We start from the raw sequence: 12,876 nt of genomic DNA on the forward strand, positions 1-12,876 counted from the left end.
CATTTTCTGAATTTTTGTCTTATAAAGAAATAACCTAGATACTCACTGGGATGATACTCTCTCAAGTAGCCTCACCTTATTTCAGTTGTGGGTATGCTGGAAGACACTCCATTATTACCTATGTATTGCCTTTTTCTTAATCTTTTTTTGGGTTATGGATTTCTTTTAAGAATTTGGGGCGCCTGGGTGGCGCAGTCGGTTAGGCGTCCGACTTCAGCCAGGTCACGATCTCGCGGTCCGTGAGTTCGAGCCCCACGTCAGGCTCTGGGCGGATGGCTCAGAGCCTGGAGCCTGTTTCCGATTCTGTGTCTCCCTCTCTCTCTGCCCCTCCCCCGTTCATGCTCTGTCTCTCTCTGTCCCAAAAATAAATAAACGTTGAAAAAATAAAATTTTAAAGAATTTGATTTAAAAAATAACTCTGGACTCTCTCCCAAGGAAAAAAGGTGCTCAAATGCACATACACATTCCTGAGACGTTAAGATGAGGATAGGAAAATATTCATTCTATTTAGTGGCATGGAATTCACTATGTCCATGACAGGAATTAATGTGTGGTTACTATAAGCAAGATTGGAGTATGTTGGGGAGTGAGTGGGAGGTGAGAAAACAGAGAGAAACTACAGACAACACTTCTTGAAAATTTCACTGTGATATGAAGGGAAAGAGGATAGCAGATGGAGGGATATGAAGAAAGTGAGGGAGGGTTTGCTTTATTTTTATACAAGCATAAATACTGATGGAAAGGGCCACATTGAGAGGAAGAGGTTGAATATATACAAAAGGAAATCAATACAGAATAATGTAAGGTTCCTGTGAAGGCGGGAGGAAATGGAATCCAAAGTACAGTAGACTTTTGTGGGTAGCCGCCATATATAACATTGCTTCTATGGGGGAAAGTGCTATTCGATTCCAAGTAGGTGACTTACAAATGATCCTTTCTGCTACTGCCATTTCATTAGGTTTAAGACTTTAAGGGTTGTTGGCTTTGCCGATGATATCCCAAAATAAAAGAGGCGATGGAATGACACAGTGAATTGTAAGAGCCCCAGTCCTGGCATAGACACTCAAACGTTAGGTGACCTTAAGTCAGTTGTTTGGATTTCACCTGTAAAATTAAGAATTTATGCCTAGAAGTATTTGAGGATGTTTTGGGGGTGGGGGGGATGCTGTTTGGCTGTCATTATAAGTGGGAGTGCCACTGGTGTTTGGTACCAAGGACCAGTGATGCTGATTGTCCTGTAATACACAGGACAGGTTGTCACAACAAAGAATTGTCATACTCAAAGCCCGTAGGGCTCCTGATGAGAAACTCTGGACCATGGATGGCTAGGTAACCTCTTAGGGCCTTTCCAGCAATATGGTCAAAATTTTCTGAGTTACAGAGAGTTAAATGTTGCCTTCAGGCCATTGAGAATCTTCCAAATCTCAGGGACGCTTTGGTTTTTCTCAGAGTGGGTAGTGGCTTGGCTGGTTATTGACTATTAGCAAGCTTTTTGGGCTAGGTGCTGTATCTACCATATGTTTGACTTATTTCCATTCTTTTCCTTGTATTTCAGGTACTATTGGGATTTTCAGCCCCAAGGTGAGTGCTTTTTGACCATTTATGGTTTCACACTAAAAATGTGTGGATGGTATTGTTTACTTCTGTGTCTTCTAAACAAGCTTTTAAACAAGCTTCTACACAGAATGGTATTAGCCATATCTAAGGAAAGTTAGTGGAGTGTTTAATTAACCTTCACCCTGCTGGGCTCCCCTGCCCTGCTTTTTAGCAACAAGAGGCTGTGATGCATCTGCCTTCTGAGTGGATTGGTGCTAGATTATTTTATCGAACCAAAGCTATAATATGCTTTTACTCCTTGAGCTTTGTTAGATGCCAACAGGATCCAGTAGCATTCAAATAAAATGGTGGCCGAGTCCATAATAAAAACCTTGGGAGGGCTCCAACTCAGCTAATCCTTCATTTGCTCCAGAAATAAATTCCAGTTTGTTACCTCCTTGGTCACAGTGGTCTTCCACACAGCCTGCCTGTCTGGCAGCAGAGAAATGTCAGAAATAGAGTAGTGTTGAAATTCCCACTAGAACAGTGTTATCACATTTTAATATGAGCCTCACTGCAGCCTCGGTGCTTCTAATTGCTTTCAAACCATTGTTTTCCTGCTTTTGCTTGATGAACCCAGCATCTGGCATGATTCTAAAAACTACAACAGACAGCTGTGTGCAAAATTAAAAAAAAAAAAAGGACAGGATTAGAACATATTTTTAAAAGGTTCAAAATTGGATTTTTTTTGCCTGAATTCAGTTTGAGGGGGTGTCTTTCAACTATATGCATTTTTTTCCTTTTTAGTACTCTGATTGAGAATGTCAGAAACCTCATTCTGAATTTTGATTATTAACCTATTATAAATGGGGGATTTTCATTTTTTCAGAGAATCACAGAGTGTTTTAGATCAAGCTTGCAAATAGTTTTATGAACTATTTTGCTCTAAAACTTTTTTTTTTAATTTTTTTTCAACGTTTATTTATTTTTGGGACAGAGAGAGACAGAGCATGAACGGGGGAGGGGCAGAGAGAGAGGGACACACAGAATCGGAAACAGGCTCCAGGCTCCGAGCCATCAGCCCAGAGCCTGACGCGGGGCTCGAACTCGCGGACCGCGAGATCGTGACCTGGCTGAAGTCGGACGCTTAACCGACTGCGCCACCCAGGCGCCCCTCTAAAACTTTTTTTAATCAATTGCAAACTTTTCCAGGTTTTTTTTTTTTTGCTCTTAATATTGTCAGTGTATCCATTGTCAGTGAGCAGTAATACCGTAGAGAAATTCAAATTGTGAGGAATGATACTAGTTTTATGAAAATTTTAATTTTCCTAGCTCACACTTTTAGTGTATTTCAAGTCTATATAAGGTTTTCTTTAAAAACAGTCAGAAATAAATACTTTACACTTTTAAAGGCTTTTGACTCTTGTACATTGGTTGTAGTATTTGTAATATTTTTTAATTTATAATATTTTAAATAATGTGATGTATTACTGTGTATCTCACTGTCCTAAAGCATTTATGGCTAAAAACATAGACTGAGAATAGAGAATTATATGTAATAATGTAGCAGTTTGCTTTGCAGACTATGAAATATGCTCTTCAGGCAATGGCCCTCTATAGTTCAGGGTTTAACAGATGTTAACCAAAATCCACAGGGGCTAGAATGTGAATGTGAACTGGCAGAAACGAATGGAACTGTGAGAGTAGAATTAATTACCTAAAGGAGAAATAAAGAATTAGTGTCAGAGATACAGCATAGTAATGTGTCGCGAAGAGAAGATACTTTGGAGTTTAACACAGGAGACTATATGGGACCACAGAGACAAAGGGCAGATCTTACCAGATTCTTGTAGTGGTGGCATTGCAGTCACCTTCCAGTTTATGGCAACTTCTACACAGCCTTTCTGTCTTAGAGGACAGAGGTAGAGTAACCAACGGAACAATTGAAGAGTTTACTTAGAACAGACAACTCTATTTGCTTCTCAACAATGATTGGATATAGGTAGCAAATTCTTTGCTCATTTGGAAGCACAAGTAAGGAAAGATCAAGTTGGAAAACCCATACTGATGTCTTGGCCCCAGCCTTGCTCTTCCCCCTAAGACATTTTTTTGACAGAGTATCTTTTACCTTGCTCTTTTGATCAGATCTTAGCTGATTGCACATTCAGAAACTGGCAGAGTGTGCGGGGCAGGAGGGCACTAACAGGTCTCTGGAAGGCACTATAGGACATTTTAGGGATATGAAAAGAATAAGAATATGTAAATAAGAGAACAGCTGGCAAAAGAATTTAAAAAGCCCTGGAAGACTAGGGAGTATTGGGAAGGGAATGAGAAAGGACAGAAATGATGGCCTCAAACTTTCTTACCATTTTTATCTATGGCAGCATCCTCATGCAGGAAGGTGATGGGATGAATTTTATTAACTCCGTGCATTTGCCTAAATACACACCTGTGTTCTTCAGGATATTTGGACTAAACTAGAGTCTGGTGCCTGGGAGGAAAATAGTTCTTAATTATAAAAGATCTCTTATTTACACATCTCTTTAGTAGTACACATTTAAACATCTGGTTACGGGAAAGTCTGTGATGAGTTGGTACAATGTGTTGAAAGGGTCACCTTTAAAGAAAGATGCTTGGGAGGATGGACTGCCCCGAGATAGAAAAGATTGCAAACAAACTCTTTCTTACCCATCATTCCATTAAACCCCAGGTTTAATGTGGTAGCAGGGTGACCATTGAATAGTGTTAGGGAGAGTCTTGTCCCTAGTCTAGAGAAGAAACATGCAATGGTAGAAAGAGCATGGACATCAAGTTTTGACAGACCTGGTTCAAATCCCACCCAAAACATTTAGCTAAAGGTCATGTGACCTTAACAAGTTGCTTAATTTCTCTGAAACTCAGCTTCTTTATCTATAAAATGGGAGATGCTCCAGACACCGTGCTAAGTCCTATATATGTGTTCTCTTATTTGATTTTCAGAACAGCCCTATGAAGCAGGTACTAATAAACCCATTTGACAGACATGGGCACTGAGGCACAGAGAGGTTGAGAATTGCTCAATGTCATGCCCCTCAAGGATTCTAACTTGGTCAGGCTGACTCCATGGCATATGCTTTTTTTTTGAGATAGAATTCACATAACACAAAATTCACCCTTTCAAAGTATACAAGTCAGTGGTTTTTAGTATAGTAAGTACAGTAAGAAACCTCATGCTCATTCATAGTCCCAGAGCCCATGCTCTTCATCACTGTATATTACTGTCTCATTTGCAGTGCTGTCACGAGGACGAATGGTAATATGTATAAGCCCTAGCACAGTACCTGGGCATAGTGAACAGTGAGAAAACGTAGTGTGCATTTACGAGTGTGTTAATGGCAATTCTTGCCCTCACATTTCCACCCAAATTTTCTAATTGGCCCACAGTCACCTTCCTGAATGATGTTTGTTAACGAAGAGTGAAACATGGGGAAAATAAAACATAATCCAAATAGTTTATTTTCATGTGGAAGGAACAGAAGTGAAAGAGCTCTTTTAGTGAGCTCAAATATGTTTGGAGAATGTGGGAAAAGCTTTTTGTTTTTATTTTTTAATAAGACATAGATTCCTTTCACAATTCAAGTCCTGCTTGCTTTAAGAACTTGTTTTTCTACTTAATGTTTCACTTAAAGTTACAAAGAAAATTCACTGGGATCTTTGCCGTAGAGCTTTTACATTTCATGTATCAGGTATCTAAAGCAAGATATTGATCAGATGTTAAACATTAGTTTTACTTTTTGGATACAATGACAGTATGACTTTGTGGCATTAAGCAAACTGATATACTTCATTTTGTTTAGCTTCCCTTTTTGTAAAACAAGTTAATTATCAACAGTTATAGTTTAATCAGATTTGAATTACAAGGTATAATGTTTTTAATTAGAAATTTATTACTGGAAAAACATTATCATGAATAGAAGAAAAATTGCCCACCGTGGACCCAGAGTCTGAAGCAAATGACACGATATTTAAATAAAAATTTAAGAAAGACCATATGTAAATATATATAACAACAAAAATATTTTTTTTATTTTTTTTTTATTTAAAAAAAAATTTTTTTTTCAACGTTTTATTTATTTTTGAGACAGAGAGAGACAGAGCATGAACGGGGGAGGGGCAGAGAGAGAGGGAGACACAGAATCGGAAACAGGCTCCAGGCTCTGAGCCATCAGCCCAGAGCCTGACACGGGGCTCGAACTCACGGACAGCGAGATCGTGACCTGGCTGAAGTCGGACGCTCAACCGACTGCGCCACCCAGGCCCCCCAAAAATATTTTTTTAATCCAGTGGTCACTATGAGCCAGTGAAATTTCTTGCCAGCTTGAAGATTCTTTGAGTATCTTCATGAGGGGTGTGGAGAGTTTCTGAGAAAATTATTCAGTATATTTTAATATGAAAATTTTCTACTGTGTGAACCTTAAAAACCCTATTATGAAATGGCAGGCCTATATCCCTTATCAAAGTAAATTGCCTAAAAATATAGTTTGGCATAAGCAACTAATGCAAAGTGAATAAAGAAAATGTTATTATAAAGCCTTATTAACTGTAGGCTTTAAGAGATGTAAGGGGCACCTGGGTGGCTCAGTCGGGTAAGTGTCTCACTTTTGATCTCAGCTTAGGTTATGACCTCGCAGTTTGTGAGATTGAGTCCTGCGTTGGGCTCCACGCTTACAGTGTTTGAGATTCTGTCTCTCCCTGTCTCTGCCCCTCCCCACCCTCTCTCTCTCTCTGTCTCTCTCTCAAAAATAAATAAATAAACTTAAAAAAAGGAGATTTAAAAGGCATATCAACTAATGTGTAGACCTCATTTTCATCTTGAGTCAAATAAACTGTAAAGAATTATATCTGTGAGAGAATTAGAAATTTTAACATTGAATAATTTATGTTAAGAATCTACTCTTGACTACATCAGAGTAAAAAGCTTTTGCACGGCCAAAGGAACCATCAACAAAAAGAAAGGGCAGCCTCCTGAGTGAGACAGATATTTATTTGCAAATCATACATCTGATAAGGAGTTAATTCCAAAGTATATAAAGATACAACTTAATGTACAAAAAACCCCAAACAACCTGATTAAAAAGTGGGCGAGGACTTAATAGGCATTTTCCAAAGAAGACACACAGATGATCAGCTTCACTCATCACCATCAGGGAAACACAAATCAAAGTCACAATGAGATATCACCCCACACCTGTTAGACTGGTTAGTATCAAAAAGACAAGAAATACCAAGTGTTGGCGAGGATGTGCAGAAAAGAGAACTCTTACATACTGTTGGTGGGAATGTAAATTTGTGCAGCCACTATGGAAAACAGTTTGGAGGTTCCTCGAAAACTTAAAAATGGAACTACCATATGATCCAGCAATTCTACTTCTGGGTGCTTATCCAAAGAAAACAAAAACACCAATTCAAAGACGTATATGCATCTATGTTCACTGCAGCATTATTTACAATAGCTAAGATATGGAAGTAACCTAAGTGTCCCCTGATGGATGAATGGTTAAAGGTGATGAGGTAGATTTATACAATGGAATATTACTCATCCATTAAAAAGAATGAAATCTTGCCATTTGTGACAGCATGGATCGACCTAGAGGGCATTATGCTAAGTGAAATAAATCAGTCAGAGAAAGCCAAATACCATATGATTTCACTTATATGTGGAATCTAAAACAAATGGGGGCACCTGGATAGCTCAGTCACTTAAGCATCCAACTTTGGCTCAGGTCATGATGTCACAGTCTGTGAGTTTGAGCCCTTCATGGGGCTCTGTGCTGGCAGCTCGGAGTCTGGAGCCTGCTTCCGATCTGTGTCTCCCTCTCTCTCTGCTCCTACCTGGCTCGTGCTCTGCCTCTGTCTCTGTCTCTCTCTCTCAAAAATAAATAAACATTTAAAAAACAAAAATAGAAAAATAAAACAAATGAACAAACAAAATAAAACAGAAACAGACTCATAGATATAGTAAACAAACTGTTGGTTACCACAGTGGGTGAAATAGGTGAAGGGGATTAAGAGGTACAAACTTCCAGTTATAAAATAAATAAGTGACAGGAACGTAATGTACAGCATGGGGAATATAGCCAATAATACTGTAATAACTTTGTATGATGACAGATGCTAACTAGACTTATCATGGGGCCCATTTCATAATATATGTAAATATTGGATCACTGTGATGTACACTTGAAACTAGCAGGAGATAGTATGTCAATTATACTTCAATTTAAAAAGAATCTATTGTTATTATTTTAGGTGTGACAATGGTGTTATGCTTATATATGTATTTTTAAAGAGTCCTTATCTTAGAGAGATATACACTGTGATATTGAAAGATAAAGTAATAGATGTCTGACATAGTATTCAAAATAGTATGGGAGAGGAAGGAAGAAATGGGGTGGGGTGTATATTAGACCAGATGGATCATAAATTGACTCTGATTGTTGAGGATGGATGATGTGTACATGGGGGTTTATTACACTGTTTTGTCTTTTGTATGCATTTAAAATTCTCATAATGCAAAGATAAAAGAAAAAGAAATCCAGGTTGAGAATTTTTTAAAATGTGACATTATTCTTATATTTCTATTGTAAGAACTAGTACATTAATGCATTAGATATTTTATGTGTCTCGGGCACAAAATACATAGAATAGTTAGCCTTTTTCAAAAAAAACCCGCAAGTTTAATGTTTTGTGATGGAAAGAGCATGAGTTTTGACATCAGAGGTAAATTTGAATGCCGACTCCTCTACTTACAAACTGTGTGAGCTATGGCAAGTGACATAACCTCTTCATCTACAAAATGTTGCTAATAATATCTACTTCATAGTTATTGTGAGTTGTAAGAAATTATAATGCTATGACAAACTCAGGGGGAGTGCTTGCTTCCTGGTAGTTACTTACTACACACAAAACCAAAGTATTATTTTTATGTTTCAAAGTAGGTCTATGTGAGTAAATCCATGCATAGAACTTAAACAATATGTACCTCCCAGAACAATATGTCTTCCCATAAAATTCATCTATTCCAGCTGAACCCTAGTATAGGGCCATGTATATATTTGTGAGGCTTGCATTTAAAGGATGTATGTGCAGGATTTGTATTGGTAGGCACTTCTGAGGTTAGATTGATGAGCTTGCTGCTCTGTAATGTCTGAGACATGTTGAATCGAAGCAAAGATGTCATTTAACTTCTCGTCTCTTACTATCACATACTTGGGGCATGTAGTTATGACAGCTACAAGAAGCAAACCATTAACGCAGCAAAGAAACACCATCTTTGCACTAAAAAAGGAGAAAAGGGTCTCCCTTTGAAGTTGGAGAGAAGTGTTTTTAAATTGATGGAGTGTACAGTGATTTTACTAAGTTTTATTTATGAAAATACTCTTTGCATTCATGCCAGAAGGCTTTAGCACAGTCGTAAGTAGGATTTATACAAAGAAACACAGCCCAAATTTATGACGTGTTTGCAACTGTAAGAAAAAGTCTGAATTTACAATATTTGTAATTTATTGTTAAATATCTTTTCTATCACTATTCTTGGAATGCTAATATTTTATAAACACAAGTGTTGGTTATGAACCTAGAATATCCTAACTTATACTACTTTTTATAAAGAAGTCTTCCAGAATGTTTTCTATGTCTTTTGGGGATTTAATAACGGGAAATGTACACAGGACGAATACTCTTGCCTTTGGCTTTAGCCCAACCTCTTAGCATCAACAATCTTGACAGCTGCTTTTGTGACTTGACTTCCTTTAGGCCTTTCCCCCTTTCCTTTTTTGCTACATTTTATACAAATTAATCTGTAGAAAGTGGATATACACACAAGTTGTTTCTGAAGTTAATTACTGACTTTGATACCTTTTCAAATATTTTACTTCCTATACATCTACTGTTTGGTGCATTTTTTAAAAAAAGAGTGCACCAGTATATTTTAAAGTTAATACACTGTTTTGTAGCTGTTGCCAAAAAGAGTTAAGATTTTTCTTTAATGAAAAGACTAATTTTTTTTCTTTTCAATGTTAAAGTTTTCTAAGATTTTTATGTTCTTTCTAAATTCCCTATTCTGGAGTAGATGATATTGAGATGTAAGAAAAAGAATTGGAAAAAAATAAAATAAAAAATAAAGCCTATTGTTGGTCAAAAAAAGAAAGGAAAAAAAACTGGATTTAATACAGTTGAAGGAAAAAATCATTGGAATCAGATGCTGCTGCCTTCTGTGTCCTCTACACCATGAGTTATATGTAAGCATTCCTTAGAATAGGAAAGACTCCAAATAACCTGAATGTCTAGCATTAGGGGACTAGCTGAATAAAGTACGTCACATCCATTTAATGGAATATTACATACAAGTTAAAAGAACATAATACATATAGATGTGTAACATGTAAAGTTCTCCAAGGCATATTGTTAAATGAAAGGGCAATTTGGGCACACAGTGTACAATTCTCTGTGTGTGTGTACATGTATCTTGCACATGTGCTTGCTTTTTACTCAGGTATAGAATATTTTGGGGAGGATACACATGAATCTATGAACAGTGGTAACCTCTGCTGAGGGGGATATCCAGATGAGCGGAAGAAAGAAGCTTCATTATTCATATCCTTTGGTACTATCTGAATTTTCACCATGTGTATATATTATTTTTAACTAAATATTGGTTAAAATGAGAAATGAAATAAATCTATATATGCTGATATGGAAGAACCTCCAAGATAAATGAATGGGAAGAAAAGTAGATTACAGAACAGGACAAATACTAACATTTGTTTGAAAAAAATCCACTAACACAGACTCTTGTTACATTGAGATAAAAAATTTATGGTACACTCAGAAACCCCCAGAATGGTTACCTCTGGAGAGAAGAACCAAGAGAAGCAAAGGAAAATGAGATTTCATTATATACCTTCCTGTAATGTTTGAAATTTTTTGCTCTGGGCATGTTTAACTTTTTTTTAAATCTAATAAAGAAGTTTACTATAGTTGACAATACTGTATTGTATATTTGGAAGTTGACTAGAGTAGATCTTAAAAGTTCTCATGATAAGAAAAAAAAATTGTAGCTATGTGAGGCGATGGATTTTGACTAAACTTACAGTGGTGATCATTTCACAAGATATACAAATCACGATTTTGTCCACCTAAAACTAATACAATGTTGTATGTCAGTTATATCTCAATAAAACTGGAGGCAAAAAAAAAAAAAAAAGCTCACAAAACGACCTCGTTTAACACAATAGTGAGCTCTTTTTCAGTAGAATCATGATTTGGTAGTTTCATGTCCGTTCAGATTTTTTTTCCCTCTCCTTTACTTATTTATTTTTACATTTGAATTTACATCAGGCAGAATCCTGATGATGGTATGAAATAACGGCATTCTCTGTTGTTTAGTGTTTGAGGGCCAGCAATATATACTTGTGTTAGGTTGGCTTATCACTTAAAAGTGAATTTAAAAATAGATAATAAAGTAGTATCATATAATACCCATGGTCATCGATAAAGAACACCTTTCTTACCCCATCTCAGTCTTTTTTTTCCATATGTGGTCATTAAAAGTTCATGAAATTTCTTGTTTTTATGCAGATGCAAAGAATGAAACTGATAAATAAATGACTGCTTTAAGTTTGATTAGTCTGGGAACTTTTGTTGAGGAAAAAAAAACATATAAATGATTTCTCTTGGAGAGTATTTTCCCTGGATAATACAGAAAAGTATGTGAGGAGTAGTTTCTGAACCGAAAGTTTGGGCATAAGAACTAATCTACTTCAGGAATTCTGCTTCTAATGAATTCTCATGTTCTGGACACAAAATATTGAGAGAAATGTGTAATGTGAGGTAAAGTGGAATATAACATTTTTCGCTTTTCTGCTCAAAACTTCTGTGAGTAAGTAGGTTAAGTCTTTGGACTTGAACCCCAGTGAATTTGTTTGATATTTGGAGGCTAAATAATGTGATGGTCGAGCCTAATTATACAGCAGTAATTTTTTGCTGTGCTGCCCATCAACACATACTTCTCTCAGAAACTTGTTTAATAGTTACTGTTTACCAGGATGGCTGAAGTACCACTAATACAGGAAAGGGATGGCTTAGTTATGGACAAGGGAATTATACGATATGCAAAATGAAGCTTCCAGTTCCTGCTGACTCTTGTGAGGCAAAGAGTAAGAGAACCAACCTTCACACCCACCCTTGTCAGCTGACGTGTACTTACGCAGACTTGCCAGCCTGACCCGGTTCTTGATCATGGTTCATCACCAGACGGCATTTTCCTAAACTTAAAATGCAACACCCACTTACTCTCCTGAAGATTTGTGCACTTTCCTCATGTTAGCGATACCCTAACGAAGAAGCAAAAATAAATTTTAAAAACAAGGAAATGCTCTTCCATGTGAAACTTCTGTTCCAAAAAGGACCAAACATTGAATGGAATTGTTGGCAGTGAGAGATTTTGGTTGTTGATGTTGTTGTTACGTGTTGTTATCATACACGAACACCTCTTTTTGAGGTGGGGTAGGCGTGAGGAGGCTGAACCTTGTCACCCTCTGCCATCAGTGTCAGTGGTATTGGAGGTCTGTATTACTCAAAGACAACTCACCTTCTCTTCAGTACGTTAAAAGTCATTTCATGTCCAGGAGCACCTGGGGGGCTCAGTCGGTTAAGTGTCTGACTTTGGCTCAGGCCATGAGCTCCTGGTTTGTGAGTTCTAGCCCCGCGTCGGGCTCTGTGCTGACAGCTCAGAGCCTGGAGCCTGCTTCACATTCTGTGTCTCCCTCCCTCTCTGCCCCTCTCCCGCTCACACTCTGACTGTCTGTTACAAATAAATAAACACTTAAAAAAAAGTCATTTCACATTTTCAGGCCTGCTAATCTTACCCACAGTCTATTCTTTATCATATGTTGTTTCATTTTTACTCTTTGGATTCTTTTCTTACATCTGATCTTCGCCCTATAGATCATGGAGTTCTATTCTTCTTTAGCAGAAGATACTGGGGTCCAACTGGCCTTACGGTTTCTCTCAAGAAGAAGAGATATGGGTAAACTAACTGGGGTATAATAGATCCTAGAATGCATCAGGACTGGAAGTCATTGCTAAAGACTACTACAATTTGTTATTTGGGAGAAGGAAACAAAAAAGATGGGAGGAGAGAGCGGGATGAACCAATAGTCATAAAATTGCTGCATTCATATGTAATTACATCTTTTTTGAGGCATTTTCCTACTGTGTAGTGCCAGAAAGGAAGTACATTCTTTAATTAAGCCAGGTCAGAACTGCATTTGGGTGTGGAGTGTGTTGGCCCATTTTCTA

At 37.3% G+C, this 12,876-nt stretch overlaps 1 protein-coding gene across 7 annotated transcripts in view; it reads left to right on the forward strand.

The window, feature by feature from the left end:
- SKAP1 (src kinase associated phosphoprotein 1) overlaps positions 1-12,876 on the forward strand; it is a 281,290-nt gene that overhangs the window by 57,789 nt on the left and 210,625 nt on the right. For all 7 annotated transcript variants that reach the window (XM_006940253.5, XM_045044377.1, XM_045044376.1 and 4 more), the window contains exon 3: positions 1,556-1,581. In XM_006940253.5, the coding sequence (XP_006940315.1) occupies positions 1,556-1,581 (26 nt within the window). The remainder of the gene's footprint in view (positions 1-1,555; positions 1,582-12,876) is intronic.

This window comes from Felis catus, chromosome E1, assembly GCF_018350175.1.
Source record: "Felis catus isolate Fca126 chromosome E1, F.catus_Fca126_mat1.0, whole genome shotgun sequence".
NCBI classification, from domain to species: Eukaryota; Metazoa; Chordata; class Mammalia; order Carnivora; family Felidae; genus Felis; species Felis catus.